The sequence below is a fragment of the Fusarium redolens genome, assembly GCF_020744475.1.
Source record: "Fusarium redolens strain MPI-CAGE-AT-0023 chromosome Unknown BKA55scaffold_5, whole genome shotgun sequence".
NCBI lineage: Eukaryota > Fungi > Ascomycota > Sordariomycetes > Hypocreales > Nectriaceae > Fusarium > Fusarium redolens.
The window spans coordinates 2,514,920-2,542,683 of NW_025763668.1; the positions used below are offsets into that span (position 1 = coordinate 2,514,920).

General features: G+C 49.0%; 9 protein-coding genes across 9 annotated transcripts; 7 read left to right on the forward strand and 2 right to left on the reverse strand.

The window, feature by feature from the left end:
• Nucleotides 1-48: 48 nt before the first annotated feature.
• On the reverse strand, nucleotides 49-3,957 carry BKA55DRAFT_688041 (uncharacterized protein; the record flags this gene model as incomplete). The annotated part of the gene is made up of 1 exon (XM_046199161.1): nucleotides 49-3,957. The coding sequence occupies one exon, from the start codon at nucleotides 3,955-3,957 to the stop codon at nucleotides 49-51; it is 3,909 nt and encodes a 1,302-aa protein (XP_046052460.1).
• Nucleotides 3,958-5,162: 1,205 nt separating this feature from the next.
• On the forward strand, nucleotides 5,163-5,652 carry BKA55DRAFT_563207 (uncharacterized protein). The gene has a single exon (XM_046192369.1). It carries the CDS (start codon nucleotides 5,250-5,252, stop codon nucleotides 5,496-5,498), a length of 249 nt encoding a protein of 82 aa, XP_046052461.1. The 5' UTR covers nucleotides 5,163-5,249; the 3' UTR covers nucleotides 5,499-5,652.
• A 221-nt stretch (nucleotides 5,653-5,873) lies between these two features.
• BKA55DRAFT_592437 (ras-GTPase) lies at nucleotides 5,874-6,784 on the forward strand (the record flags this gene model as incomplete). Its single annotated transcript, XM_046195393.1, has 4 exons — nucleotides 5,874-5,898; nucleotides 6,066-6,455; nucleotides 6,514-6,594; nucleotides 6,651-6,784. 4 exons carry the CDS (start codon nucleotides 5,874-5,876, stop codon nucleotides 6,782-6,784), a joined length of 630 nt encoding a protein of 209 aa, XP_046052462.1.
• Nucleotides 6,785-7,704: 920 nt separating this feature from the next.
• BKA55DRAFT_506879 (Brix domain-containing protein) lies at nucleotides 7,705-8,740 on the forward strand (the record flags this gene model as incomplete). The annotated part of the gene is made up of 3 exons (XM_046187304.1): nucleotides 7,705-7,826; nucleotides 7,890-8,107; nucleotides 8,157-8,740. 3 exons carry the CDS (start codon nucleotides 7,705-7,707, stop codon nucleotides 8,738-8,740), a joined length of 924 nt encoding a protein of 307 aa, XP_046052463.1.
• A 979-nt stretch (nucleotides 8,741-9,719) lies between these two features.
• On the forward strand, nucleotides 9,720-11,062 carry BKA55DRAFT_505479 (uncharacterized protein; the record flags this gene model as incomplete). The annotated part of the gene is made up of 2 exons (XM_046187194.1): nucleotides 9,720-10,508; nucleotides 10,556-11,062. 2 exons carry the CDS (start codon nucleotides 9,720-9,722, stop codon nucleotides 11,060-11,062), a joined length of 1,296 nt encoding a protein of 431 aa, XP_046052464.1.
• Nucleotides 11,063-12,145: 1,083 nt separating this feature from the next.
• On the forward strand, nucleotides 12,146-14,576 carry BKA55DRAFT_688045 (uncharacterized protein; the record flags this gene model as incomplete). Its single annotated transcript, XM_046199162.1, has 5 exons — nucleotides 12,146-13,710; nucleotides 13,774-13,837; nucleotides 13,887-13,979; nucleotides 14,030-14,201; nucleotides 14,260-14,576. The coding sequence occupies 5 exons, from the start codon at nucleotides 12,146-12,148 to the stop codon at nucleotides 14,574-14,576; spliced, it is 2,211 nt and encodes a 736-aa protein (XP_046052465.1).
• Nucleotides 14,577-16,069: 1,493 nt separating this feature from the next.
• Nucleotides 16,070-17,706, forward strand: BKA55DRAFT_688046 (uncharacterized protein; the record flags this gene model as incomplete). The annotated part of the gene is made up of 2 exons (XM_046199163.1): nucleotides 16,070-16,524; nucleotides 16,614-17,706. 2 exons carry the CDS (start codon nucleotides 16,070-16,072, stop codon nucleotides 17,704-17,706), a joined length of 1,548 nt encoding a protein of 515 aa, XP_046052466.1.
• Nucleotides 17,707-18,956: 1,250 nt separating this feature from the next.
• Nucleotides 18,957-21,119, reverse strand: BKA55DRAFT_537445 (uncharacterized protein; the record flags this gene model as incomplete). Its single annotated transcript, XM_046189916.1, has 1 exon — nucleotides 18,957-21,119. The coding sequence occupies one exon, from the start codon at nucleotides 21,117-21,119 to the stop codon at nucleotides 18,957-18,959; it is 2,163 nt and encodes a 720-aa protein (XP_046052467.1).
• Nucleotides 21,120-23,440: 2,321 nt separating this feature from the next.
• On the forward strand, nucleotides 23,441-26,228 carry BKA55DRAFT_306296 (uncharacterized protein). The gene is made up of 2 exons (XM_046185615.1): nucleotides 23,441-26,045; nucleotides 26,094-26,228. Exons 1-2 carry the CDS (start codon nucleotides 23,799-23,801, stop codon nucleotides 26,205-26,207), a joined length of 2,361 nt encoding a protein of 786 aa, XP_046052468.1. The 5' UTR covers nucleotides 23,441-23,798; the 3' UTR covers nucleotides 26,208-26,228.
• Nucleotides 26,229-27,764: the final 1,536 nt, after the last annotated feature.

The following is a 27,764-nucleotide window of genomic DNA, read 5'->3' on the forward strand; positions in this document are numbered from 1 at the left end:
CATCCTTGATGGTATCATGCATAAATGAACTCCTCCACGCGGCATGGCCTAGGTATCTGTCTCCTTGGCTTTCTTCTCTGAGCCCATATCAGATCGCTGAGGGTCTTCAATTGAATGTTTCGAGAAAAAGGCTGGCCACGGCATAATCCTAATATGCTCGAAACCACGGCCTTCTTCTACCTGCTCATCGTACCAGTCCAGAGTTGGTCTGAAAACGAAATCCATCATCCTTCCGTGGTATCCTTCACTCCTTTTATTTGCGCAGTGCATAAAGAGGCGGTTTTTGCACTTGGTCGGTCGGTCCATATTCTTCCCACGAGGAGCGTGAAAGACAATCTTCAGGTCCTCGTCTGCCACATCATGTGTATCTGTGGGCTCATCAATGTCCATTGGCTCTGAAGAGTCTAGCGGTGATCTGATGGGCGCATTACCTGGTTTGACTTCCCTCCATCCTCGAGATACCATTTTTGGCGTTCCGGCTGGAATAGATACCTTCAGATTCTCCATAAGATGCCGAAGGTGGTGGAGAGTGATGTCGACAGGGTCAGTAAGCCCCTGCGGAATCTCATCTAGTCCCCTAATCCATACTCTCACCAGGGGCAATGCGTTATGGGACTCTCCTGCAAGCCGTATCATTTCGCGTTGTGCTTCAATTAGTTCCCCATCGTAAATATCTGAATCCTTGTCCGGCATTTTCATGACAGGGTCCCATATTATCAACTCCATTCCACGCCATGGCTTCCTGAACACCTCAATAGGTCTGTATGCAACAATCCACGGCCGTCGGTTCTTGTTTGTGGCCTCTCGATTGTCGCCATAATTCCAGGATCCTTCAATCGTGTAGCAGAAGGCCACACCAGTATTGAGAAAGCTGCCGCCATGGATCTTTCTACTGAAATAGCCAAGACATCTATCGTATGTTTCAAACCCGTCATGAGACTCGGAAAGATCACGTGCCATATCTGCATTCCAGTAAGAGACGGGGCAGGTGAAGACTGTCTGCGGGCCCCATTGCCTCTCCCGAATACTGTTTTCTAGTTGTCCTAGGAATTGCCTGAACGATACAGCGTCATCGCGAGGGATTGTTTGGAGTCTTTCCCGAAAAGCTGTCCCCGCAGCTGTTTGATTCTGCGCGACTAGGGAGGAGCCGGTAGGGTTAACTTTGCCATAAATATCGTCTGGGTTACCCAAAGTTGAGGGAGTATATTGGGGGATCTGGATCCGTTGAGTGAGTCTCTGAATGCCAGCATTAGGGCTCGATCCGAGCGCGGTGAAATGCCGATACTGGTCTAAATTCAGGATAGACCACCACCCAAACCAGTTGACAAGACTCTGCTCATCGTTGCCGTCAATCGTATCAGGGGCGAACACCAGAGCCAGCTGGTCATCGTCTGAAAGTGCTCTTATCTGTGTAACGTGGTTCCAGCACTTATAAAGAGCATCAATTTCTTTCTCGGCTGTCGCTTTGTCCTCTTCGCGTACTCGGGTCCTTTCTGAATACGTCTCCCAGTCTTTTTTCACCTCAACAGCGACCTCGAGAAGCCATTTCTCAAACTCGGCACAAACGACCAGCCGAAAATCATCGCGATGTTGCTGCCAATATTTGTAAGCCCACTTGAAGAACGCCCAGGCCTGCTGGGGCTGTGAGATAACAAAACTGGGAGTGACTAGCACAACTTTCCTTTGCCCGCAGATAGTTTGCAGAGTGACATCCCCGATCCGGCATGGTTGGCCGAGAGAGGGATAAAAGGGTGAAGGTTGCAGAGATATGGAAAAGAGGCGGAAATTGAAGTTTGGCACATTGTGAAGGAGAGTCCAAACTGAAGGAAACAGTCGTGTGGCCCACATTGCTTCTTCATGCACGATGACCACGCCCTGGTCTAGCTTCCTGAAGCTAGCCCAGTGTCCAGAAGTGAGGCTAGATAGTAACCTGCACTGAGGGTTGCAACTTCGCAGCCATCCGCTCAGAAAGTGAGCTTCTTCCACAGCATTCGTGGGAAATACTAGGAAGAAGTTATGGTTACTATAATCCATAAGGGCCTTTTCTGGCAGTAATTGCTCATACTGGAATCCCAAAAGCCGGTTGAAAACCGTCGGTATCATTTGTGGCAGGACATCGCCACTACCAAGGCCCTCTGGAAGTACAATTGGCGCAAGCGAGCGCGTTGTCAGGTGAGGAGAAGGCCGAAACAAGTAATAATGTAGCAAGGCAGACTCTTGGGACGATGCATATACGAAGATGCACAGTTCTTGGTGGTATAGGAGAACCCCCACAGACCTTACACAGAGCCAATTCGCAACTATAGCCAAGCTTTCTGGATCACCATTGCTTGTCACTGAGCCGGTGCCCAGCTTAGCAGCAGCCAGGGCGGTCTCTCGAGACCAGAAATCCTGCGTCATGCAAGAGTGCGTGAAAATCAATATGGGGTGCTGTTCAAAGATACCTGACCAAGGCTGACCATTCTGATCTTCGCCTCTTTCAAAAACAACCGAAAATGTTTCCCGACTTCCTGGGCCAAACTGTACCTCCGTGGTGATGGATTTATTAGAAGAATATGCATCACCATTCATAACGGGGGCACTCCCAGCCCAACATTCTTGGTTGTTTGAAGCCTTTGTTTGGAAGGTCGACTCAGATTGTGAGTCGGTGCTTGTCTCGGTTTCGCGAGGGTCGTCTTCTATCTTGATCGATGTCGTCGCTCGAATGAGAGAATCCTCGCGAATGAAGAGACTTTGCTCTCGCTCTCCACGGGCGGGTATCGTTGCCTCTTCAACGGTGCCCCAACTAATTGACTTCTTGGGCTTTGGCTTCGGGGCCTCGGGAGTGACTTCAGCAGAGTTCCTATTTTGTCGGATAGGTTTGAGTGTTTCATTCAAAATTTCGGGACGTGACGGTAAGGTACTCAGACTGTCGGCAGATCGCTCTGCTGGGTTTAGAGAGATGAGGTCTGTCGGTAATCTTGCAGGTGCAGCGCTTTCTCTGTCGCGGCCTGCTTTCTGGATGATCCTCACATATCGTGGCTTCAAAAGTTTCGACTGTTTGGTGGAATCTTTAGCAGCCTCGGCGAGGGTTGTGCGCGGCTTTCTCACTGTGCCCCCGGAAAATACGTTTCCAGTGAAGGCTTGCGCGTGCCGGGTCTTGCGGGCCTTCGTCGGTTGCCCCTTGCGTAGGTGAGTATCGGTGCGCTTTATCGGTCCACGAACGCCGAACTTTGATGACAAAAGATTGCTTGAAGACACTGGCTTTTGTGGCGGCCTCTTATTATCAGCAAGAACTTTGCTCGGTTGCCGCTGCAGCGGTGGTTTCTGACTGGTTGAGGATGCGGATGAGATTGTCGTTGTAGTCGCTGCTGAGTTCATTGGCGGTCGTGGTTGCTGATGGACAGATGCTGCACTGTTCCGACGGCTGCTTCTTGGCGAATTATTCTCACTGAAACTTGCGGAAGATATTTGCGGTTTGTCGACAGAATGTTGTGACAGCTGTCCTGTCTCATCATCCATATCAATGTCTGTGATTACAGACGGACTAGAGACGACAGAACCACTGGGCTCTTCGCCATCTGGAAATCGATCGGCCCATTTCAGATGATCTTCCATCTCTGTGAACGAGGTTTCCTCTTCGCCTCGCAGCCTTCTGCGCCGATTCCTTTCTTGGTGGCGGTCGAGCTTGGCAGCATATTTGGACTTGACGGCATTCTTCCAATCTCGAATGTTCTTGAACATGTCAAAATCTTCCCGCGATTTTGTTTTCTCCCAACCTTCGAAGAGGGCATCACTCAGGTTTTCTGCGGGCTCCCAGGTTGCCTCGCACAAATCAAAATTCTCCCATTCGATGAGATATCGTGGCAGGCCATTAATAGGCCATTCGGCCAATATTTCGTTCACGTTCCATTCTTCATCAGAGTCGTGTTCACTGACGATGGTGGAGACTATTGATTCACTATCGGAGTCATCCATGTTGACGTCTTTTGGCGTATGCTTTTCATGTGTATCATAAGGTTCAACCACCAACAGCCTTTCTCAGTCTTGAAATAATTGAAGTCAGCCATAGTTTTGCAATGAAAAAGGTAGTCAAACTCACTGAGGGGCACGATTGAGTTTGTTTTCTAGTGAATAGAGTTGGTTGGAGATTTCGTGAGTTTGTTTTTTATTGACACCTTAGCTTGATGAATGCACTGCCAAATTTGGAAGGCAAATCTGATTTCGGTGAATGGTGGTGAAGTAAGGGAGTGATTATGGAAATGACAGGCTGGTCTTGATCTCTTCTTTTCTCCTTTCCCTAACATTCAGCTAGAGCTTCACTCAGGCTGGGCGCGTGTGGGACTGGCTTGGCCTGGGCTCCTCGGAAGGTCGCGAGATCACGTGAGTGGCGCTTGGTTCATTGGTGCCTGTTTATCTCTTACCCAAGGTACGGGCATCAAAAGCTGAATGAATACCTACCTCATTAATTTACGCCTTGGGTATTAAAATATTTGCATGGGTAAGGTACCTACCTCAGATAATGGGCAACTATCTTACACTCCGATGATGGATGTGTCAGCTCTAAACCGTTGGTCCCTCCTTTTCATGTGCACTGCTCTTGCTTGTCCGGGACGCCTAACCTAGACCCCAACTTCAACGAGACCGTCCCTCTGTTTTGTGACTTTGAACGTCTAATGACGGCATTAAATCTTATTCGAAACGTCCATAAGGCCTACTGATTGAATTCTCAGTATAGTCATTGTCCATGAACAAGTGTTGGCTTTAAATTATCGAAAAATTGCCAAGATTGTTGCTTGTAGTATTTAACTACACACATAATAATCCAGTACAGCACACAGCTAGATAGACTTATTCCTTACATCGATCACCACATGACTTTTAAGGTCAAGAAAGACTGGTGAAAAAAAACCGAGGTACCTTGGCTCCGTAAAAGCATCATGGTTGCAAAGTGACCTGATGACATGCTCTAGTGGATAACTAAGCGATTGTGACTATAAGGGGCTTGCCAGCAGAAGAAAGAGGGAAACGACCAGGTTACAAGAATGTGCATTAAGACTACAACATTGTGATATGCGACCAGGTTTGTTAGGAGCCTCAGGGTAAAAATAGTTGCTGCGTACCTGAAAGCGGTCAGTGATCAATTTGTAGGTTGCAACGGGAGCGACATTGATGTAGTTAGTCCTATCCCAGGCAACCTAATAAAACCCAACCAAACGGATATGTGCTCTGAAGAGATATAGATGATGCAGCCATCCATCTAGTACATCATGCGGTTACTAGTCCTGGCCTGTCACATCAGAATGTGTCCGGATTCGGTGGCTGGCAATTACATCTACGACTTGAAACTTCCTTTATCGTTGCCTATTCCATCCATTGACTTAGCAAATTACACACTAGGTAGCTCTGACCAACAATCGACTCAAGAACAGCCATTTTTGGGGACAGGTTGCATTCCCTTGGTATTTATACTGGAACCTAGCAGTGATGCGAACAGCGCTACCTTAGTTAGAGTCTAGAGGTACCCTACTTTCGCTACCTGGCCGCGGTGGCAGAGTGGGTGTCTGTGCGACCGCTAGGTGACTACCTCCACTAACAAAGAGGCACCGAATCCTAGGCTCTCCCCCCCCTACCTAGAAGCATAGGTAGCTCCAGTTAGAATTTAGCCCAGCGAGCCCAGTCTTTACCCCTCGGCACGGGGACTGGACGTCGAGGTACAAACAACCGCCTATCGCCAGAGCCGCGCATTCTCTCCCTCTCCACATCCCACACCTCAACGACGTCGACTTGTCTTTCTCGCAGCGCCAGCGCACTCGCCTTCAACCTCATCCTCATCTTCGATTCACCAACTTGGCTTTTCTCAGTAATATACCTGAAGCAACACCACCGTAGTCATGGCCAACGACGAGTATGATGTACGTCTTGTTCCCCCTCCCTACCCTCCTTAGCCTTTCATGTCCCGCCAGTTGCTGACCAGTGGGCCCCCTTTGCAGTTCCTCTTCAAAGGTGCCGTCATTACCATCTCTCAAAGGCCACGCCTGGCCCGACGTTTGCGATCGCCCCTTACTAACATTGTGAACCTGCAGTCGTCCTGATCGGAGACTCTGGAGTCGGAAAATCCAACCTTCTCAGTCGATTCACTCGCAATGAGTTCAACCTAGACTCAAAGTCGACCATTGGTGTCGAGTTCGCCACCAGATCCATCCAGGTCGACTCGAAGACAATCAAGGCCCAGATTTGGGATACCGCTGGTCAAGAGCGATACCGCGCCATCACTTCCGCCTACTACCGAGGTGCTGTCGGCGCTCTTCTCGTTTACGACATCAGCAAGCATCAGACCTACGAGAACGTCACACGATGGCTCAAGGAGTTGCGGGACCATGCCGACGCCAACATTGTCATTATGTTGGTTGGAAACAAGAGCGATTTGCGACACCTGAGAGCTGTTCCCACTGAGGAGGCCAAATCTTTTGCTAGTACGAAAATCTCAGTGAACTTGATACAGGAGGGTCCCTCTTATTGACACTTTTGCAGGCGAGAACCACCTGTCTTTTATTGAGACGTCTGCCCTTGATGCCAGCAATGTCGAGCTTGCATTCCAGAACATTCTGACCGGTTCGTTATCTGTCCAATTCCTCAACATCTGTAGCTTGAACTGACACTATGGCCAGAAATCTATCGCATTGTTTCAAGCAAGGCCCTCGACAGCGGTGACAGCGCCCAGGCCACCATAGGCGCAGGCACCAATATCTCTCTCAGCAAGCCTGCCGACGACGATGCTGCCAAGGGCGGAAAGTGCTGTTAAATTTCTCGCAGAGCCGTTTGCAGACGGATATAGGGCTCGGGGGGTTTGGGATACCTGGCGTCTCGTTTGTCCCCGGAAATGCTCCTCGCTAAAGGAGAGTGGAGGAGGCGAGGAATCGTGATACGTCTTTTTTGATATCAGAAGGCGCGGTTACTTCGGCTTTCCTTTGTTCTTATTTTTTGTCATGATGGTTGTCTTGGGGTTGATGCGTCCAACGATCGCTGCGACATGGTCATCTTAACGTAGCTGAATGAATTCTTTATAATGTTCGCCCTCTAATGAGCTGTACCTCCTGCACCACCTCGCTTGTACCGCATTCGAGTTAAACGCCACAATCTGTGTACGCCTCCACGTCATGCTGATCAGATCCGACAGGACGTGAACAGGTACTGGCCTGGTGGGTGAATAGGTATCGAATTGATTAGCTAGTGCACAGCTCGTTCTCAGGGTCTTTAGACAGCGGGGCATTTCTCATCACATGCAGTTCCTAACTATGACTTGATATTTTTCTGGCTCTGATGAACTAAAAGACGGGCTATCTATCTAGGCACGATTCAATAATACCCGATCTACTCTACGTACCCTCATCTCACGCAATGCATTCCTACGGTTTAGATCAAAGCTTTCTGAGTGGCTCTGCTCCAAAAAACATGTGCTACTGCATGTCCCCTTAACTTTAGAGGCCCCCCCCCTGGCACGGCTTGTCTCGACTGCTAGAGCGGTGTCGCGGCCCCACCTAAATACGTCCAGCACCCCCACTCTCTTATCGCGACCTTTCAAGTCTTATCAAGTCTCAGCCGACCAAATTTTTTTGGAAAATTGTCCGCCGCGTCGCAAAGCCTGGTCCAGTAAAATCATCACCAAGTCAACACAGCTTTTTCGATAACCGATCTTAATCGCAACGTCGAGATTCATTCAAAATGGCTGCTGTCTATAAGTCTATCTCTAAATCAAGCACTACAAAGGCCGAGGCGCCCAGCAATGGCGTCAAGAAGAACAAGCAGAGGGTTCTGATCCTCTCTTCCAGAGGCGTCACTTACCGGTAGGAAACCCCACGACTCTCGGATGCAGAGCGCATTCCACTGACATTGCTATTATTCTAAAGACATCGCCATCTTCTAAACGACATTGCGGCAATGCTCCCCCACAGCCGAAAAGATGCCAAATTTGACTCCAAGACAAAGCTGTACGAACTGAACGAGTTGGCCGAGCTTTACAACTGCAACAACGTGCTCTTCTTCGAGGCCAGAAAGGGAAAGGATCTCTATGTTTGGCTCAGCAAAGTCCCTAACGGACCTACCATCAAGTTCCACCTCCAGAACTGTAAGACTTGACACCGAACGATGATTTTACCCAGGCTAACAACGAACAGTGCACACAATGGAGGAACTTCACTTCACCGGCAACTGTCTCAAGGGATCGCGGCCCGTCCTCTCCTTCGACGGCGCTTTCGACAAGCAGCCTCACCTCCGAGTGATCAAGGAGCTCTTCCTCCACACCTTCGGTGTTCCCCAGGGCGCCAGAAAATCCAAGCCTTTTATCGACCACGTTATGGGATTTAGCTTTGTCGATGGCAAGATCTGGATTCGCAACTATCAAATCAATGAGGTCGAGGCGACAGCCAAGGAGGGTGAGGACGAGGAAGAGACAACCAAGTCTCGATCCGGCAAGCCTGATACTGATATCAACCTGGTCGAGATCGGCCCCCGATTCGTCCTGACACCGATTGTGATCCAGGAAGGCTCTTTCGGTGGACCTATTATCTATGAGAACAAGGAATTTGTGTCACCAAACCAGGTCCGAGCCGATATTCGAAGGACCAAGGCCTCGCGACACAACGCCCGCGCAGAGAAAGAGGTGGAGAGACGGGTCAGGAAGGGCGACCTCGGATTGCGATCTGTTGGCGGTCAGCGACCGGCCAAGGACGAGCTAGATACCAAGATGCTGTTCGCCTAGACTTTTTGATACCATACCTTACCTGTCGATATAACCAAGTACTTACTGGCTTGATCCATTGGGTCTGAACACCGGGACGGGGTGTTGGAGTTTTAGGTCATACTGCGTTTTTATTTGCCCAAAGAAAGAATATTATACTTTAGTGACCGACCGCTAACGTTGCTGTTCGTCTTATTTTGTCCTCCCTGATTGTGTTTCCCTGGTCACTCACTACCTGAGGTTGTCAGTTCCTGACGACATCGCATCATCACTTCGCCCGTTCGGATGAAATTCGGTAGATTGTTATCAGTACGCGACCCAAGTCGCGACTTTGTCATAGCCTATATCAGTCCTCCCCCTTTCCTTCTTCATCCTCATCCTCACTGTATTTTCAATCAGTGCATATTGCAGACGAGCATTGCACTTGAATACAGCCATGAGAATCACATTTACTCAAATACCGATGCCTGTGTGCATCTCTACTTCTGTCTCAAGCCCCAGCGCCGGGGTGGCTGAACAATAAGGCCCGTATCATTGACGCTTTAGGTGACTCAACAGCGAGATACCTTGAAGCGACGAGAGCCAGACTGCTCTTATAACAACACTTTTCTCATATCAGCTCTCTCCCAGTGAAGACGAGTACAATCTGAGGATACAGCGACTTGGTGTTTTTGAACCTCAGCTCCTCTACAACGTGTGTCACAACACAATTACAAATAAACAAAATGCAAAGTCTACCAGGCCCGTTCTTTTCTTCCACTTTCCAGGCATTATTTTATGTCTAACTTTCTCATAGCACCCGTCAGATTGACGATCTTGGTTCTGTAGCGAGACTGTATAATCACGTACGTGGTGTACAGACGAGGACCGTCGTTGTCGTCTTTACCTTCAGATATTTTTCCATCCCAAAACCCAACTCTTTACAATTTAACCAAATATCTTTCCCATCTATCCCCAAACCCTTCAAATCAGACGTGCGACCATTGTGACGTCTATAAACATGGCACCAAAAATGCCAAAAAGCCATCACCTGACTGGGCTTCCTAATGAGATCCTTTTGGACATCTATCAACAACTAGACCTGGACGGTGTTTTCAACCTTTGCGCCACCCACAGGGCTTTCCATGAACTCTTTAACAAGAGGAAGGCCTCGATCTTACTTCCTGTCCTTGTCAGAGAGTTCAGTCCGTTTGATGAGCTCCTTCAGGTTTATACGGCTTCAGTTGAGGATCTTGATTCCCGCGGTGGACTGTATGCTCCGCGCAGAGTCGTGTTCAAACGATTCCTTGGAGACACTGGAACGGTGCTAGCTCCGCGTTCAGAGCATCAACCTGCTGCATCAGCGGACGTTGTGGACGGCTTCATCACTCTGAACAAGCCAGGCAAACCTATCATACCCCACGCTCAACCTCTGAAAACCGTTGTTTTGACCGAGAACGATCTGAAGCCGCTTCTTGGCTACTGTTCCCTTGTGCTGAGATGGCAAGCTAGATTCCCTCAGATGAGATGGTTCCATGAGCCCGAAAACTGTCGACTGCTTCGCGAACACGAGGCCGAGAGGTTCCGCAGAGCCATGTATCGATGGTGGCTCTATGGCTTCTACTTTCACGGAGACTTCCCCCGACCTCGTGTTGGTCTTCCAGAGCCTGGCGTGGATGACGTTAGACTAAGTCAACTTCGATTATACTCTACAGGCGAGCTGGTAGAGCTGATGGACCTGGTCGAAACCATGAAGGATGTCGTCCTCCACTATCTGTGTCCGCGGCTTGACCCTAGTCAAGGCGAATATGTGAGTTTGCACTAAGACTTTATGGCTTATTACTGACATGCCATTAGGAGGACTGCGATTCGTATCTCTTTGATGTTGCCGACCGACCTGAATCCCTGGCAAGAGGCTGGCGGGATCAGAGCCGTTGGGGCCGTATTGTAAAGACCTACTGCAAACTCGGCCCCAAAGATCTTATGCATTTATTTGAGAACATCTATAGCTATCCTCGAAAACGTCTTATCACGGAAGCTCGGTCCCTTCAGCCAAATCTCACTTTCGACCAAGAATCTATCTCGGTGTCAACGCAGTGTGTCCTGGATGAGCGACAGTGGTCGTTGAATATGCCTACTTTGCCTCTGGATGGCCTAGGAGGTGTGATTGACTGGGATGATGAGCGCGACGCTGAACGTGTCAAGTTTGGAAGTGATGCCAGTCTGGATGGGACATTGCCAGGAGGAGCTCGGATGCTTCGGCCTTCATCTCACTACTCGCCTCGTGGGGATGACGGATCTTATCTGGAGGATGTCCAGCGACAGACATGGATCGAGGGCAGGTATACGGTTTCGTTTGCTTAGGCCTCAGTGTTGTCAATAGATATGCTGTCGTTTGTTAGTTAATGATAGAGTATCTGGATTGTTGTAGTATTTGTAGGGGCACTGCACATGGATCGTCTGATGTGATCGAAACTTGGTTCAAGGTTTCTCATTTAGATAAACCCTAGATTCCCTGCTTGAGTAACTATCCATAGCGTCTCTTGAATCGCCCAGATGCACCTGGTTCTCACCAATGCATTAACCAGTCGACCGTGAATCACTGTCAGTAGATTACTCTTTGTAGTAGCTGGTGATAATGTGTATAACTAGTTAGGAGAGATATTTGATCAAGATCGTAGTCCAACCCAATGATTCATGATCAGCAAATACCTGAGGAACAACGCCCTTTCTATTCAATAAAGAAATTATCAACTGTTTGCGGCCAAGCAGGAGCCCCCACTGTCGGCCGCGGGTCACTCAGTGGCCAGTAGCGCCTGAAACCATAGGGGAGCCCGCGCGCCAAAATAAACCTCCACAGCTGAGCCTCACTTCTCCTTCCACTCTCATACATCTAATCTCAGAGCTAATATCAACCACCGCGATTAAACCTGATCGCGCATCTCAACCCACCACTCAGCATTGGATTTACTCATATCTCAGTTCTCTTCAACCCTCTCGTAATACACTAGCGTATGCTGTCACGTCTTCACAACCTCTCCTCGCTATTGCGATCGCGCCATACTTAGCAGGGGTAAGTGAAGTGTTTTGTTCGTGTTGGCATCATCATCTTTCACATCCTTTTATGTGTTTTGATGCACTCGGTTCCGTACACTTAGACAGGATGCTCTTGTGAAAACAATAGCCAGCCGTGTATCGTTTTGGCTCATGTAATTCACTTCGCTAATACGCAACTTACCTTTGTTCTCGAGTACCTCCTTTGTTTTCCCAGACTATAATAGTCAACTTGATTTCTTGTAAACTCAGCCATAAACTTTCTGACTTGCGCATAGATCCTTCTGCTGGTAGCTATTTACTTCAGCAATCCACAGGCTTTGGCTCTCTCGAGCATATTCGCAACTCCTGGGGTCGTTAGACCTTCAGTGAGGATATTGGGGATTGCCTGCCATGGAGACAAGTACCACAGATGCTGTTGATCATCCAATGAAGGATGCAGAAGTGCCTAATGGGTTCAATCGTACTAGCAACACCAGCATCGACGACGATGATACGGCATCCGAGGACCCATGCGAGGAGGATGAAGACCCCCCACCTCAAGATATAACCTTCGACCAGATGCGTCGCAGAGGTTTGTTACCAACAGGGTGTTGTTATGATGACCGGATGAAGTTGCATATGAATGCGGACTTTTCACCGAACGCACATCACCCTGAAGATCCCCGTCGCATTCACGAGATTTTCAAGGCGTTTAAAAAGGTTGGCCTCGTCTATACAGGTCCCGAGGCAGAGTTGCCAAGAATTATGCGGGAGTGTCCTACACGTTATATGTGGCGCATACCTGCTCGTGCTGCCACCCGAGAGGAGATTTGCCTCGCCCATCATCCTGATCACTTTAGTTGGGTAGAAAACCTCGACAAGATAAGTTCGGCCGAGCTTCGAGAACTGACTAGGCGATATGATCAAGGGCGGGAATCTCTCTATGTTGGCAGTATGTCTTATCAGGCCGCCCTACTTTCAGCAGGGGGGGCCATCGAAACTTGCAAGAACGTCGTGACTGGTCAAGTCAAGAACGCATTTGCCGTGATTAGGCCACCAGGTCATCACGCAGAGTTTGATGCGCCAATGGGTTTTTGTTTCTTCAACAATGTCCCAGTAGCAGTCAAGGTCTGCCAACAGGACTATCCAGGCATTTGCCGAAAAGTTCTCATCCTGGACTGGGATGTTCACCACGGTAATGGTGTCCAAAACATTTTCTATCAAGACCCAAACGTCTTGTATATCTCTCTCCATGTCTACCAAAATGGCCTCTTCTACCCCGGTAAACCTCCCAATGATATGACACCGGATGGTGGAATCGACAAATGCGGAATGGATGCTGGCCTGGGTAAAAACATCAATATCGGTTGGCACGACCAAGGCATGGGTGACGGGGAATACATGGCGGCATTCCAGAAGATTGTGATGCCCATCGCCAAAGAGTTCAATCCAGACCTCGTGGTTATCTCTGCGGGATTTGATGCTGCTGATGGCGATGAGCTCGGGGGCTGCTTCGTTTCTCCCAGCTGCTACGCTCACATGACACACATGTTGATGTCCTTGGCTGACGGCAAGGTTGCAGTGTGTCTAGAAGGAGGGTACAATCTTAAGGCTATCTCGGTGTCTGCAGTGGCCGTTGCGAAGACACTCATGGGTGAACCACCACCAAAGATGGAAATTCCTAAGATCAATAAGGAGGCCGCACGCATACTTGCCAAGGTTCAATCTCATCAGGCCCCATATTGGGAGTGCATGAGGGCAGGTGTCGTTCGCATTCCTACCGACGTCCAGCCAATGATATCCAGCCGTCTACATGATGTGATCAGAAACGCCCAGAGACAGGTTCTGCAAACAAAGCACAACATGATACCTCTTTACATTCAGCGCGAGCATCTATACAAGTCGTACGAGAATCAGGTCCTAGTGACGCCAGGCCTTCACAAGGAAAAAAAGGTTCTCATTATCATTCACGATCCGTAAGTCAATTGTATGGGGAGGGGGTTTGCATCAGGGTCTTGACTACTGACATCACCTTTTAGCCCCGAGCTTCTCGCTCAGCCAGATGTTATAGACAGATCTGTCGACCCGCACAATGCCTGGGTGGTGAGTAGATATCAGTCATAATATGCGATGCAAGAACTAATAAGAATAGGTCGATGGTGTAACAGACTACATTGACTGGGCAATTGATCAAAAGTTCGGTGTCATGGACGTTAATATCCCAGCCTATGTCACCCACGACGAGGTCTGTGATTACATTCGTTAGTAAGGGTTTATCTCTGACCGTTGGTACAGGACTCCGACTCTTATGTATCTGGCTTTAAAGAGAAGGCTCTCACGGAACAGATCCAGACATTGGTGTGTTACTTGTGGGACAATTACTTGCAGCTTTACGATGCCGATCACATTTTCGTCATGGGCGTTGGCAATGCATATCTTGGAGTCAAAGTTCTTCTCATAAACCGAGGTAAGTCGACTCGTTACCATGAAGCTTCTTATCTCAAGTATCCTCTAAAACGGAATAGATTGCAAGTCAAGAATCTCTGGGGTGGTAAACTTTGCCAATGGAACGCTCAGGCCAGTCAAGTCAGAGTTTGATTCAGATCTATCGTCGTGGTATAAAGAGAACTCACGAGTCTACATTGCTGGAGATCATGCATGCTGGGCTGATCCTGATCTGACCCGAAAAGTCAACAAGCGACGCTTCGGAACAGTCGTCCGCAGTCCAATGTTTGGTCTGAACAAGATGATGGCGCACCACGCCAAGGAGGCGCGGGAGTGGATTCTTGAGAGGGTCGAAGAAGTAGCAGATGCTGATATGACTGAAGATGAAAAGTCATAAAAGCGGTCTCGGAAATGATGTTAGTTGCAAGTTAGGAGAAGCTGGGTACTCCCTTGTATAGGGGGGATGTTCTTGCTCTAGCAGGTCTTGGTGAGTAGCGCAACTGGAGAGAGAGTCTGTTTTCCTTATTCCTGTTATTATATACCTCTAGGCAGCGCTTTTGTACCGATATCGCATTTATCACCCATAGAAGTCATGATAACTGCCGCACAAGCATGAGATGTTCATTGTCTTGAAACAATACAGTATGTACAGTGTGCGCACGTGTATATTGATACCGTGTTTATCTGCTACCGGATTAGTCACGGAAGTCGGGATGTTCAATCTCCGACCTCCCTGCTTTGGTCCTCGACTTTTGGAAGCTCCATTGACCCAACTTGCGACTCGCACGCATGCTTGCGCTTTCATAAAGCCAAATCACAACGCATCGAAAGAAGCACTTGCCGTGCATCACATTTATCCTGTGTAAGGCAAGAATGGATCGCGACCGAGGTCGAAGGTGAGTTTTAAATCGTTTGCTTCTTCGTATTGCATCTTTCGTTATTCTTCATCATCATCGTTACGTCTCCCATCGTTTTGCGATATCATCTCGGCATCTCTAGCACCAACCTCGGACACCCTCGAAATACGTTACACGAAGACCTACCACTTCGAGCAATGCGCCTTGGTCGACACACGTCTCGTGTTGTGGCCCCGGACCCAAACTCGAGAGAATATCCATCAACTGAACGATCGTTTGATGGCTGGTGATATCGTGACGGGGGAAAGCGGCAGCGACTTTCACAAAATTATCGAAGATGCCTCCGAGTTCGAGCAGGCGCCTGACTGGCTTGTGCAGAGGAATGTCCGACGACACTGGAACGTTCGCTCTATTTGGTTAACCACCTGCGGGCGGCCAAGCCATCGTCATGAACCCGGCCATGAACCACAAGGGATAGTGATGTTGGTCCAGCTATGCTCTCATTCAGTATATTACTTCGGTCCCTCTGCCGTTCGGATTTCCACGCTGGATCAATATGGGCATGTTCATGGGAACGAGTCGTGCTTTTGGGTCGACCCAATTCCGACCCATATCCTAGGAGATGATGCTGGGTTTCCACCCATTTTGCCAGCATTACCTCCCACTCCACAGGCTTATCAGAGCAAGGATGGATACCATTGCTGCAACCATGGGGAATGATGCTTAGGAGCGTGTCAAGCGACGCTGGCCGGTTTATAACGGGATTCTAGACCGTCATGTCAACACTCAGCCGTGGTTTGTGGTAGTTACACACCTGCCTTCCTATTGAACTTGACCATGGCACGATATTTGGCCTGACCTCTGCCAGAAATTGGCAAGGACCGTAACGATGCAGCAGGTCATAGGACTGGAATTATTCTCTGCTTATTCGTATGCGTCTTGTTTTTGTTTCCTTTCTTTCTTTCTTTGTTTTTATAGCGTTCTCTATCCCATACTCTCAGAGCCTCTTAAACTCCAAAGCGCAAACACTAACATGAAAAAAGGTTTGATGATGGGGAAGTCGTTAGATACGGCGCTGGAGAGTCATGGAGGCCCACTCCTCGAGACCGGTCACCTAGGCGGGTTAGAAGTCCGGTTAGAAGTCCGGTTAGAGAGCGAGCAAGGAGCCCGCGACCTAGAAGTCCACGTCCCCGAAGTCCAATTCCTTCTGGATCCGATAGCTATGTGCCGGGCAGATATCCACCGCGTCGTAGGTCGAGAAGTGGAGGAGACCGATACCGGCGAGAGCGATCAAGAGAACGAGAGAGTCCGCGCCGACGGGAGCGTAGTAGGTCTATGCGGCGGCCGTCTCCCCGACGTAGTTTGTCCCGGAGAGTTTCTCCTCCACGTGGCGCGGACAGATATGAAAGGCCCCGGTCTCCTGCCCCTGGCAGAGATTGGGGACGCGATCGTGAGAGGGTCAGAGATCGAGAATGGGACCGTGACAGAGTGCGCGATAGGGGACGTGACTTCGAGCGGCGTGACGAAAGGTGAATTTACTTGCCCCATGTTGATAGCGTGGGACTAACTGACAAAAGGCGGCGATCTAGGTCTCCATTTGGTGTGATTCGTCGCGACAGAACTCCTCCTGTGAGGTCTCCTGTGACAGGTCCTCGCGGTGGCTCATATAGGCCACGTTCACGTTCCATGAGTCGACGCGGAAATGACCGATGGCAGTCATACAGGCGTGTCAGTCCCCCGAGAGAATCTGGAATCTCATCAGCGATCACTTCTCAGTCAGCTTCTGGAAGATCATCACCGCGACCGAGTTCTGTAAGAGCTCGTTCACCACTTCAGTCTCGAGAAGAGTCTCCTCATCATCATGCTATGTCTGGTGTGGCACCACCAAGGGAGGCACCAAGACCTGGACTTTACGATACAAACACATCAGCCCCCACTCGATCACCGCCACGAGGCCCTGCAGCATTGAGAGCACCTCCAACCGGCCCTGCAGCAAACAGAAATCCCGCAGCGCCAGTATCTTCACCAGCCCTGCCTCCTCCCGCTCGGACTCAGACACCTACGGCTCCTCCTCTACGTTCAGGCACCACGAGCCCAACAGTTCCCCCAGCTGGCCCGAGAGGTTATGTGCCTCCAGCTAGAGGTGGGTTTGCCCCCCGAGGAGGCAGAGGTGGTTGGAATCAAGCACCAGCAAGACACATTTCTGGACCTTCACCGACTCCTTCAACTCCTAGTGGACCTTCAGCTATTCCCACTGGTCCACGTGCGACTCCGTCAAATGCATCATTAGCCTCAACAACGACGCAATCTCGACCGTTCAATCCTCCGACTGGACCATCGGCTCAACACGCTGGTGGCGCACGGCAGACTTTAGCGCAATCCATGCTTGCGACGCTGCCCCCCATCATCCCTGGCGGCAAGTTAGATCCTTCTATGACGCCTATCGCTCTTGGCGTAACTCGAGAACTTGAGCCACATTATCGGAAGTTGAAGGACGAGGAGGAAAAGTTGAGAGATGAACTGCATGCGAAGCAAGAGCGGCTACGAAAAAGCTTGTACACGTGGAATCGACTCGAACGTGACTCGCGAGCGTGGGAGATGCGGAGTGACCTGAGCGAGAAGAGCATGAAGAACCTGGCTGGTGAAGGCATGGGTGGTGCTGCATTCTAAGAAGATGTGTCACAAGACGTTAGGAACTTGGTGCTAAAGGATCGTCGTTTATGCTTGTATGATTTTCGAATATGCAGGACTAGGGTATTGTCAGCGTTGCTTCTATTTGCTGATGGTCATGAGAAATCTCAAGACTTTGGAGCTTTGATGTTGACACTGGGGTGAGACGTCCTGCTTGTACAACAGTTCTATGAAGAGATAATAATTATGATGGGCCCGTTGTATGTGAATTCAGCTTAACTATTCCCTTTGGAAAGTGAACAGTACCAGCGCTTTTAATCAGCCTTGTAAGATGCCTCTCTGTTAGGTCCCATGATAGCCGTGTTCGTTTATTCATTTGTCATGCTCACTGACGAGACACATTCCTACCAATGATGCACCCGTATTTCAATCACATGGGAATGGCAATATTTTGAATAACTCGAACATTAACTGAATGGTAGGTTCTAATTGCCATACAATTTCTCATGATGTCGTATACCAATCATTCATGAGTCTTCCGTACAGTAAGCCAAACACCACCCCACACAGTCCCGATAGTACGAAAGAAAGTTGCCAACAAGTCCACGAGGGAGAAACGACAAGTTTGAATTTTACCAACAGTCCACGCGGTGATAGCGACGTAAAAACTGAGCCGTGGCTTCGTTAGACTCTGATTGAACAAACAATGATACAAGTTTAAAGGCCAGGCTGCTATTCAGGCATCTGAACAAGCCTCCAGTTCTTAGACTCAGTTTTCTTATCCAGCAGGATTGAGGAAAAAGGTACACAGCCACATTTCAACAGAATCGCATAAGTAATTAGAGGAACGAACTTCCCTACAGTTGGCGCCGGGCTGAGGTGCATATCTAATGTGGTCCAAGCCAGGTTCTGATCATGATTTGCAAGGATTGTTGTTGCAAAGACACGTACGTACCTAAATCTTGACAACCTGAGAGCCAGCATGACACGACAAGGAACGCGGGCCATGCACTTGACGAACGTATGGTGAATTATGCTGGCCAAATTGTTGGAGTATGTATTACCTTCGTAGTAATAGCTGATAGGTATGGTCAAAAGACATGGTCTGATGGGACGTTTGTCACTGAGTATAAAAACTAAGTTGTACCACTTCGAGACCGTCGATGCTGTATCCTAATTCTATATGATATGAACTCCAAAGAGCCAGCAGATGTTACGTTCTAGGTCTGGAATTGGTCAAATTCCTTGATCCCAAGTGATCAGCTATCATACAGGAAGTCTTTTCTCAGCTAACGCCAGACAAAGACTGCATCATCATCCTCTTCATGATCGCCGTCCCACTCGTCATCCGACTCAGCACGATCATCATCCACAAAGTCTTCCATGCCGTACTGCAGTTCAGTGGGCTTTTGGTTATCAAATACAATGGATACAGTAGTACAGCGTCCTTGAATCGTAGGCTGTACAGGCTTCTTTTCACCCTCGGCCTCATCCCCAGTCTGACTGACTGCAGCACCGGGCTCGGCTTCTTCGTCTTCTGCAGCGGAATCGAATTCATTCTCATCTGTGTCGGGCTCGGCGTAAGTTGGTCGACTAAGCGAATTACGGAGACCTTTGACGCTGTTTCTTGAATCAGAGTCCGAAACATGTGCCGCTAGACGACTGCTTCGCCGAGAGGGACCATCAGAAAGCCTTTTCGACTTTTGCTTCTTTTTCTCCGAAATCTGAGTAGATGCCTCTACCTCTACTTCTTGTGTCTGCCGAAGAGAGTACTTTCTTTGTGGAGGTTCGTATGGGCGGAGGAAGACTTTATCCAGCTTCCGCCTCCATTGGTGCCGCATATTAGCGCGGGCCTTCCAGGGTATGTTGAGCATCGTTTTGACCGCAAGATGTCGAAGATTTGGCAGAGAACCAGCACTATCTATGAGGGACTCGAGAAACATTTCGGCAGTCTCAACACTCCAATATCGTATATGCTCAAAATCAATGATCCGGAGGCTTGACGGCCACTCTGGCCTTTGATGTGGCAATAGCACTTGGTCGTACAAAGGGTCGGCGTCATTGTTAGTATAAGACCGGGAGTCATGATGGCGGAAATATGAGAGGTTCATGTATAATTCCTCTAAATTAGGACATGCAGCTTCCAAAGTGGTCAGGAAGACCATGTCTAGAGATTGGTTGTGTGACAAGTTCAGGCTGCGCAAATGTCGGCCATGCGTGTGTAGGAATGGCATAAACTCATCAGACTTGACCTCCCAACAGTTGATCAGTGAGAGATGAGTGAGGTCCTTTGGTAATAGTGGAAGAAGCCGATCGTTCATGACAGTTGAAGACTCGAACATTAGGTGTTGAAGCGATTTCAACTGCGAAATCGCCTCAGCGAGCGAATCAATGACAACCCCGTCTTCATTGTACAGTGCCAGTTCTTGCTCCTCATTGCCGCCTTTCGGCCCCAGCTTATAGAGCGATGGGACTTGAAGATTGGTGAAACTTAGTTTGGTGAGATGCGCGAATGAAGGCTCTTGATGAATACGGGCAAAATCCTTCATGGTGGCCACAGGCCCTCCGAGCAGGCTTCCGCTCCATTCCCAGCTTTTCAAGATGGTGTGCGACTCTTTGTCTCCGGCTGGCCTGAGGGCGGCGAATATCTCTTCGGTATATTGCCATCTCACTGTTTGATCCAGTTGTCTGTAAGGCGGCTGATCAGATTGCGTGAAGAGAAAGACTTCTTTCAGGCGTGGAAGCAAATGGAGTATTCTGGGTAACAAGGTTTGAGGCAGCACATGAACATCTACGTAAAGAGTCTCGATTTTGGCACGGTAATTGAAACGGGTCTCAGAAGGTGGGCGATCCAGCAGAGACGCGAACCGTTTGGCCTTTCCAGCAGTGACCAGAGGTGGGGAGCGATAAATGGCTGTCAGGGCGGCTTCTGAGAATGCCTTGCAAGTTGTGGCAGTGTTTATCAACCAATTGACGTCGATGTCATCATGACTAGCTGCATAGTAGAAGATGTCGGTCCAGGCGGCATAAGGTATCTGCGGGTCTGTCCAGTCTGGAATGACGCCTTGGGGTATTGGCTCGAGTTCGGCGTCAGCAGACACTCGACGCTTCTTCAAGGTTCCTTTCTTCTGTGTCGGCTTTGGTCGTTTCCTCGTTTGGTCCCGCGGGCTTGATCTTCTACCAGTTTGCACGTGTGCACTCTTTGCTGACCTGGCCTTGTTGGTTCGGCGAGCTCGCGTCTCGAATCGGGCCTCTCCATCCTGTTCGCTCTCAGCTAGGGATGGGTCGGAGTCTCCATTTTCGGAAGAAGACTCGTTATAGCTTATGGAAGCCTTCTGCGACCGCCTGGGACGTGTTGTTGGTCGGGTAGCATGCGTGGTGATAGATTGCGACAGGTTGCGACGGGAGGAAGCAGGGACGCTTTGTCGTTCAGCCGCCCTAGTGCGGACCATGTTGTGGTGCCTGGTGCCTAGTGTAACGAGTGTGTTAGTGGTATCCTATTACTTTCGATGCGTGTAATAAGAGGGGAGAATTTGGTCAGTCCTGTTGGTGATTATTGCAGCCTGGCGCAAGCTGGGCAGGATGGATTGATCGCACCTCAAAAGGCCGAGCTCGGTGACTCGAAGCTCCCCGCAGTCGATGTTGGGTAATGACGAATTCAAGGGTACCAAGAAAAATATGTCAAAGAGTGTCAATACGCAGCGTCGCTATCGATTTGATTGTATTTAGGCGCGTTGCGTTTTGTTGTGTCGGGCCATGAAGTGGTGGATCGTATCGAGTCCAAGATTTGGTCTGAGTGTGATGTCGTTGTTAGAGTGTTTGTTTGTTGGAGGGGCAGGGTCGAACGAACTTGGGTCCTGGAAGACACCCGGACTTGAGGGGAAAGAAAGAAAGAAAGAGAATTGAAGACTTGGGTTTATATGGCTTAACTCATCACTAAAATGATATCAGCATTGAGAAAAATGGTTTAATTATAAGTAGACGTATCTTGAATGATTCTGCCTGCATCATATCTACCTACAGCGTCTCCTATCATTCCCTAAAAATCATCTGGTACTGAGCGGGCATTTGTCTTATTCTTTCCTCACAGGCCAGCCTTGCGTTGATGCACCTCAGTGTGGAACTCCAAGAACGGAGTCGCTCTACCGTGACCAATCATAGACGATCAATGGCTGGATGTGGCAAGGCTACCAATCCCCTACTGTTTCTGGGAGAGCCAAATCCACTGGGGGATAAGAAATATCAAAGCAAACATTGAAGAAAAAGAATATATATTTGACTAGTAGGATTTTATGATGCTTTGTGTGCTGTTGGTATAGCATTTCCCTAGTAGTCTTCTACGTTGTTGGAAGTGTACGTCTCATCCCCGTCACACCCAGACAGCTAACTCTGCTTCTGCCTCCAGAATCTTTGCACTCAGAATAGGGTGGACGGCACGAAAAGCAAACATTTGATTTTCCCTCCATCAGTACATCTCCCAAAGAGGCATCCAAGCCCTGGACCAGTTAGGGTTGAGCTGCAAGTCCTATACGATGTAGATGAGTCGCCAGCGACAAGCCATGATGACCCTCTTCGTCTCATGATGGATCGTCAAAGATCCATGGAGGCATTGGACAATGAGGCTAAAGGGGGTCCTGGCACTTCGCCTACATGCATAATCGTGGGTGACCATGACCCCAGAGAGCTTCTTATTGGGAATGGTTTCTCATTAAAGGTGACTAAGTGCTGAGAGACTGAATCGAAAATCTGGTCTGATGTGGGCTCATATTTATAGCAACTGAGAGGATATGTAGAACGAACTTTATGGTGTTCTACTCGATTGGAAATCCATTTGCATTTGCAGTTAAGAAGAGGCTAAGGGGGCTCACACTTACGCTCACACAGCGCGAACACCCCGCCTGCATGCATAATAATTTCCAGCGGTTAAGTCTTTTGTTCGAAGCAGACGTCAGGGAGCAAGAAAACTTCTGACCTAGAGGTAATGTGCCAAAAATAACTAGTCTAATGTCCACTAAAACTACACTAAGCTTACCTACATACTTTTGTCATTTAGGATAGATGTCTGAAGTTTTCTTGCCTCACCTAGGCAGGGTCTCTAATTCGTTCCACTGTGAGTGGGCAGTGGATCCACCCCGCTAGGCTATTGCCTCTGAATGGCGGGTGTTGGCGACTCGCTATGGGCTCTAGTCCGTAGTAGGCTGGAGTGGGAGTCGCGATAGAATTCCCACCTCACGGGCAGGGCTGCTTCTTAACCTGCCACTGGCACGCGTCTCTTGCCGCGCTCTCTCATTGTTACTTACCTTACCTTTACTGTCAGCTCTAGTCCCGTCGCTTCTCATGAGGACGCTCTACAGGCTTCATTCTCGCCTATTGCTGCTTCATTTCAATGCGATAGAGTACGCTGAAAACCATTAACTAAGTCTACAGCGCGTATCGGCATCAGCCAGGGCAGGGCAGAGTTGGTTCACAGAAGGAGCGACGGGCAGCGAGCGACAGTAGCCACAGCACTGAACTGAAACTACCACGGTACCTTACCTACAGAATTGGATTGTCACCACACGCGACCGGGCTCTCGCATCTCCTCCTTAACCCATTATTTACATCCACCTCGAGTACCTTGACCATCTTCCAAGGACACGCACACAGCTACAGTCGCCTTCTCGCTCTTATTCATATTCATTTATAGGCGCTCTTTCTCTTCACTGTATTCTTCTCTATTCCACCTTCTTCACTTTTCTCTCCCCGGTCCGATTCTGCACTTTGTGGCGTCGCTGTTTCTCGCTCTTGCCTCTATCCGTTGTTTCTGCTTTATTTCACTGGCCTTTCTCAACCACCGTCATTTTTCCTGCCCTGACAAACGCATCTCATCCCCCCTTCGTATGACGACAACAAACACACATCAGCCATGAGCGTCAAGGCCATCAACTACTAATATATAATTACTTACGCCTTGTTTCTAACAATTGCAACTACGTACTGCTACGTTTCAATCCGCTTGGCAACAAGCACAGTCACAACCACATTCTCGGCCATCTTCAACTGTCTGTCGCATTACGCAACTTTTCCCAGCAGAACTGAGCACTGGGCTCCCCGGATCATCTTATACCGTCAAGGTATCGCTTTTCTCCGCCATGACCCAGAAAAAGTCTTTTACAAGGACTGTTCCCTTTACTCAGCGCAACTGGGAAGCTGCTCATAACGCGAAAAACATGGGCGCGAACCTCTCAACGCCTAAGAGTCAAGATGACAGTGGCCCTCCACAAAAGCGTCAGAAGGTCTCAGTTTCCAAGTCCAACGGCGACGCCTCACTCATTGATACAGAAGATCGCACAGCTCTTCGTGTTGAGATACACAAGATTTTTCACAAGGACTCTAAGAAAGTCCGACCTCTCAACGCTCTTCCTCCAGACGATATCATCAAAACCAAGGCCAAATGTCAAATCACCGTTTCTGATGTGAGCGGTGGCTTCACTCACATCCTATATCGCAGCAGCCAGAGCTGCGACATAGTCTCTCACACGAATCCGTCTGGCCCCCATCGGATTGCTTACATTAAGCCGCCTAAGCCATTCCTCGTTCCCAAGGAAAGCATCTTGGTCAACAGGCAGGATGACCCATCTCATGACTTTTCGAACGCATACAGACTGGACGTCGAAATGTTTTCAGTTCAGGATGGCAGCTGGCCCCCTCTGGAAGCCCATGAGCTTGGTCAGCAAGGGCCTGTCCCAGCAATTGCCAAGCAGAATTGGATACTGCATAGCGAGTTCCCCCAGGTTTTCGGCAGGATAAAGAAACCCGTCAAGCTCACAGGCGGTTTCCACCCACAGCGCCTTGAACGTCTGACAAATTACATCATGGATGTAGAATTGAAATGGGCCTCGGGTACCCGACGAATTGACAAAACTGCAAAAAACTGTATTACTGCTTTCGATTCAGACGGCGAGATTTACACCAATGGTGTTCTTGAACCCATATCTGATGATCTGCTCGACAGCGCGAGCCCACCTGAGCTTGAAGATGACATCGATGGTGCCAATGGCACCCACCTCACAAATAATGTCCATGAAATAAACGGGACCAACGGCATCAATGGCCTTCATGATGATGACGACGAAATGGGTGGCGTGAATGGCATCAATGGGGTTGCGCATGAGGTTGACGATGTGAATGGCGTGCAAGAAACGAATGGTATGAGCGGGCATGTTGGCGAGGAAGACTCGTCGCACGACATCTCTCATGATTTGGAAGAAGAGCTAGAAGGTGATCACACCCCTAACCGAGCACTACGAAAACGGAATAACAAGCAATACAACTTGAAGGTACTGACTGCGCAAGCCCATGGAAAGGAGCGCAAACCCCGAGATAAGGCTGGGCAACCTGAGCAAGGCGAGGGTTTCGTCACGTATATGCTGTCAGCTAACACACCGGTTCACCTACTCTCCTGGCAGTGTTGTGCCTGTGGCCACATTAACGAGTCATTGGACATTTTGCGAGCTCACCTAATGACGTACCATCCGAATTATGTGTACACACTGGAAAAGACGAGTCAAGGGCCGCTGTTCCGGATTACTCATGTTTCGGGGTCTGCAGTCTCGCCTTCGAAGGAGCTGCAACTCGGAAAACCCACGAAACCGCTTGATCAGCAGGCCTACGTCAACGGCGATGACTCCTGGGTAAACTCACGCCAGGGTCCGGGCCACGTGGAAGATGTTGTGCGATTTTCACCTAAGCACAGCACCGAACGACAACTCTTCGGAAAGTCTGGCGAAAAGCCTCCTCAGCCTGTAGCGGCAGTTCAGCCGGTGGTTCCGCGACCGAAAAAGAAGGTCATCATTCCAGAGTCTTGTCAGCCTCTCTTTGACCCTATCAGTAAAGCTCGCCTGAAACCAGGCGAGGAGTTGCCAAAACCTGTAGTGGATAATGCATGGTTATTACAGAAGCATCGCGAAGATATCGGCGAATTCTCCGACGTCTCGAAAGAAGAGAAGGAATACATTCGCAGGTGGGACGCATTTATTCTTCAGGAGAATGTCACCTCTGGACAGTATTTCAGGCGTGCTTGGGTCAAGTTTGTCAAAGAGAATGCTTCTTGGCTGGTGGGTGCGAATTATCGAATGAACGAATATGGCAAGCACCTGTGTGTACTGATGGCGCGGGATGTCCTGGATAATGCGAGCGTTGAGAAAGCCGGGAAGCTGATCGATGAGGCACGAGCTCGGTTGAAATCAGATGAGGATGCGAAGACGAACGGTGCCAATGCAGCTGATGTCACATTAAAACAGTCGCCTCGCGCTTCACAAATTACGAGAGGCGCGAATGGGTGTACAGTGTGTCAGCTCCCCGTCCTCGGACCTTCTCTACTCATCTGCTCAAACAAGGTAATGCCGATGCTGTTTGACGGTAAACTACTGCTAACAATCCTATAGAAATGCTCAAATCGACTATACCATGTAAGTTGCATCGAAAAGTCAGCATGCATTCCGGTCACTCGTCCCAAATGGCTTTGCAATGGGTGTAGCAAAACGGAAGCAACCTCCTAGAGCGGGGTCTCCTTATCCTTGCGAAGCATCCCAGTACCTAGCTCAGCAACCTTGGAAGGAGGCGAACGAACTGGAGCTCAAAGCGCGAAAGCTTCCCATTCGATGACTACGCGTCAAGCGCTGAGAAAGAAACGTGTGAATGTGGCTGTTGGGGAATCTGATGAGCCTACAGCTATAAAGAGAGTCAGGTTTCGAAAGACTAACACGAAAGTGGCGGGCTCCAAAAAGAAGTGAAGAATCGCCGCAAGATTTTGTGGTGGGGAATATAGTCAAACTTGGAGATATCGTGAGCGGAAGGATGGCACTAAATTTATGTTTTTCATAGTCGTTTCGGCGCTTATTGGGATCGGGACACTGATGAGAAGGCATGCCTGGAGTCGGTTGATCAGGATTGAGGTAGAGGGAGGATTGTTTCTGGCGTGGACATTGCCGGGTTTTGGCAGCTCATCTCTGTCGAGGCAGCTTGCACTGCAAATTTTTGGGGGTCTGTATTATATTACTATACTACCTGCATTTTGCTGTTTGTGTGCGTGTGTAACAGATTTCAAGGTGACGATGAAGTAGCAACCACTGGGATGATGACCATGACCATGATCATGGCCAGGCAGGCAGGGTTAGTTGAAGACACAGCTTTATTGTAGAATTCAAGGCAATTGCAAACAAAGCGTATTTGGTGCGGCTGGCATGCAGGCGTATCTGGAACTCAGTTATACAGTATACTCGTTGATATAAGCATGAACAGCTATACTACAGAGCACCCTAGATCATGGTCACCACAACAACTCCAACACAAGTGGTAATATCAATTCTGGTCTTATTGAAACGACCTCAGTCTGCACAATCTGGGAGTGGACAACATGTTCCATTCAACAGATGCATTGTCGATGGAAAATTCAAAATACCAACCTGGTCGGTGGGCCGATTCACCAGGTGCGCCTGAAAATGCTTTGAAAGACTACAAGTCGCATATACTTGGTATACATGTCGAAGAGAGCTCACTAACATTCATTGTTTATGTCTTGGACACCCTGTGTGTTTGGTTTGATGGTTTCGGTCGTTATTACAGAAGTAACGCCCTCAGGATGATAACAGCATACCATTGAAACGATAGTATGACAGAATTCTTTGCTACAAGCCAGCAGAACAATTCGATGAATTATATTACCCCGGACCATGAATTTATCATCGCACTTATCTGGGCGTCTTCCTACATTGGGCTGGATATCTTGGTGAGAGGCTATTGACGTCGCGTATGAATCTGTCTGTCTGTATTGCTCACCTGCTTCGAGAACGAGTTGTTGTCCTCACGCTCTTGATTATCGTGGATCAAACCTCTTCTTTACGCATCAGTCGTTTTAATGAAACAGACTCTGCATTAATTTGAGCGTATTCCTCTAATGTGACAGATTAATTCGAGGTCCATTGGAATCTCAAATGTGAATGCTCAGTGAAGGATCTTGACATGGTTGAAGGACCAGCCCAGGTGTGACAGATACCTCACGCATGAAGCAGACATGTAGACACAGGGTCGAGACTTGCGGAGAAGGATATGGTTCG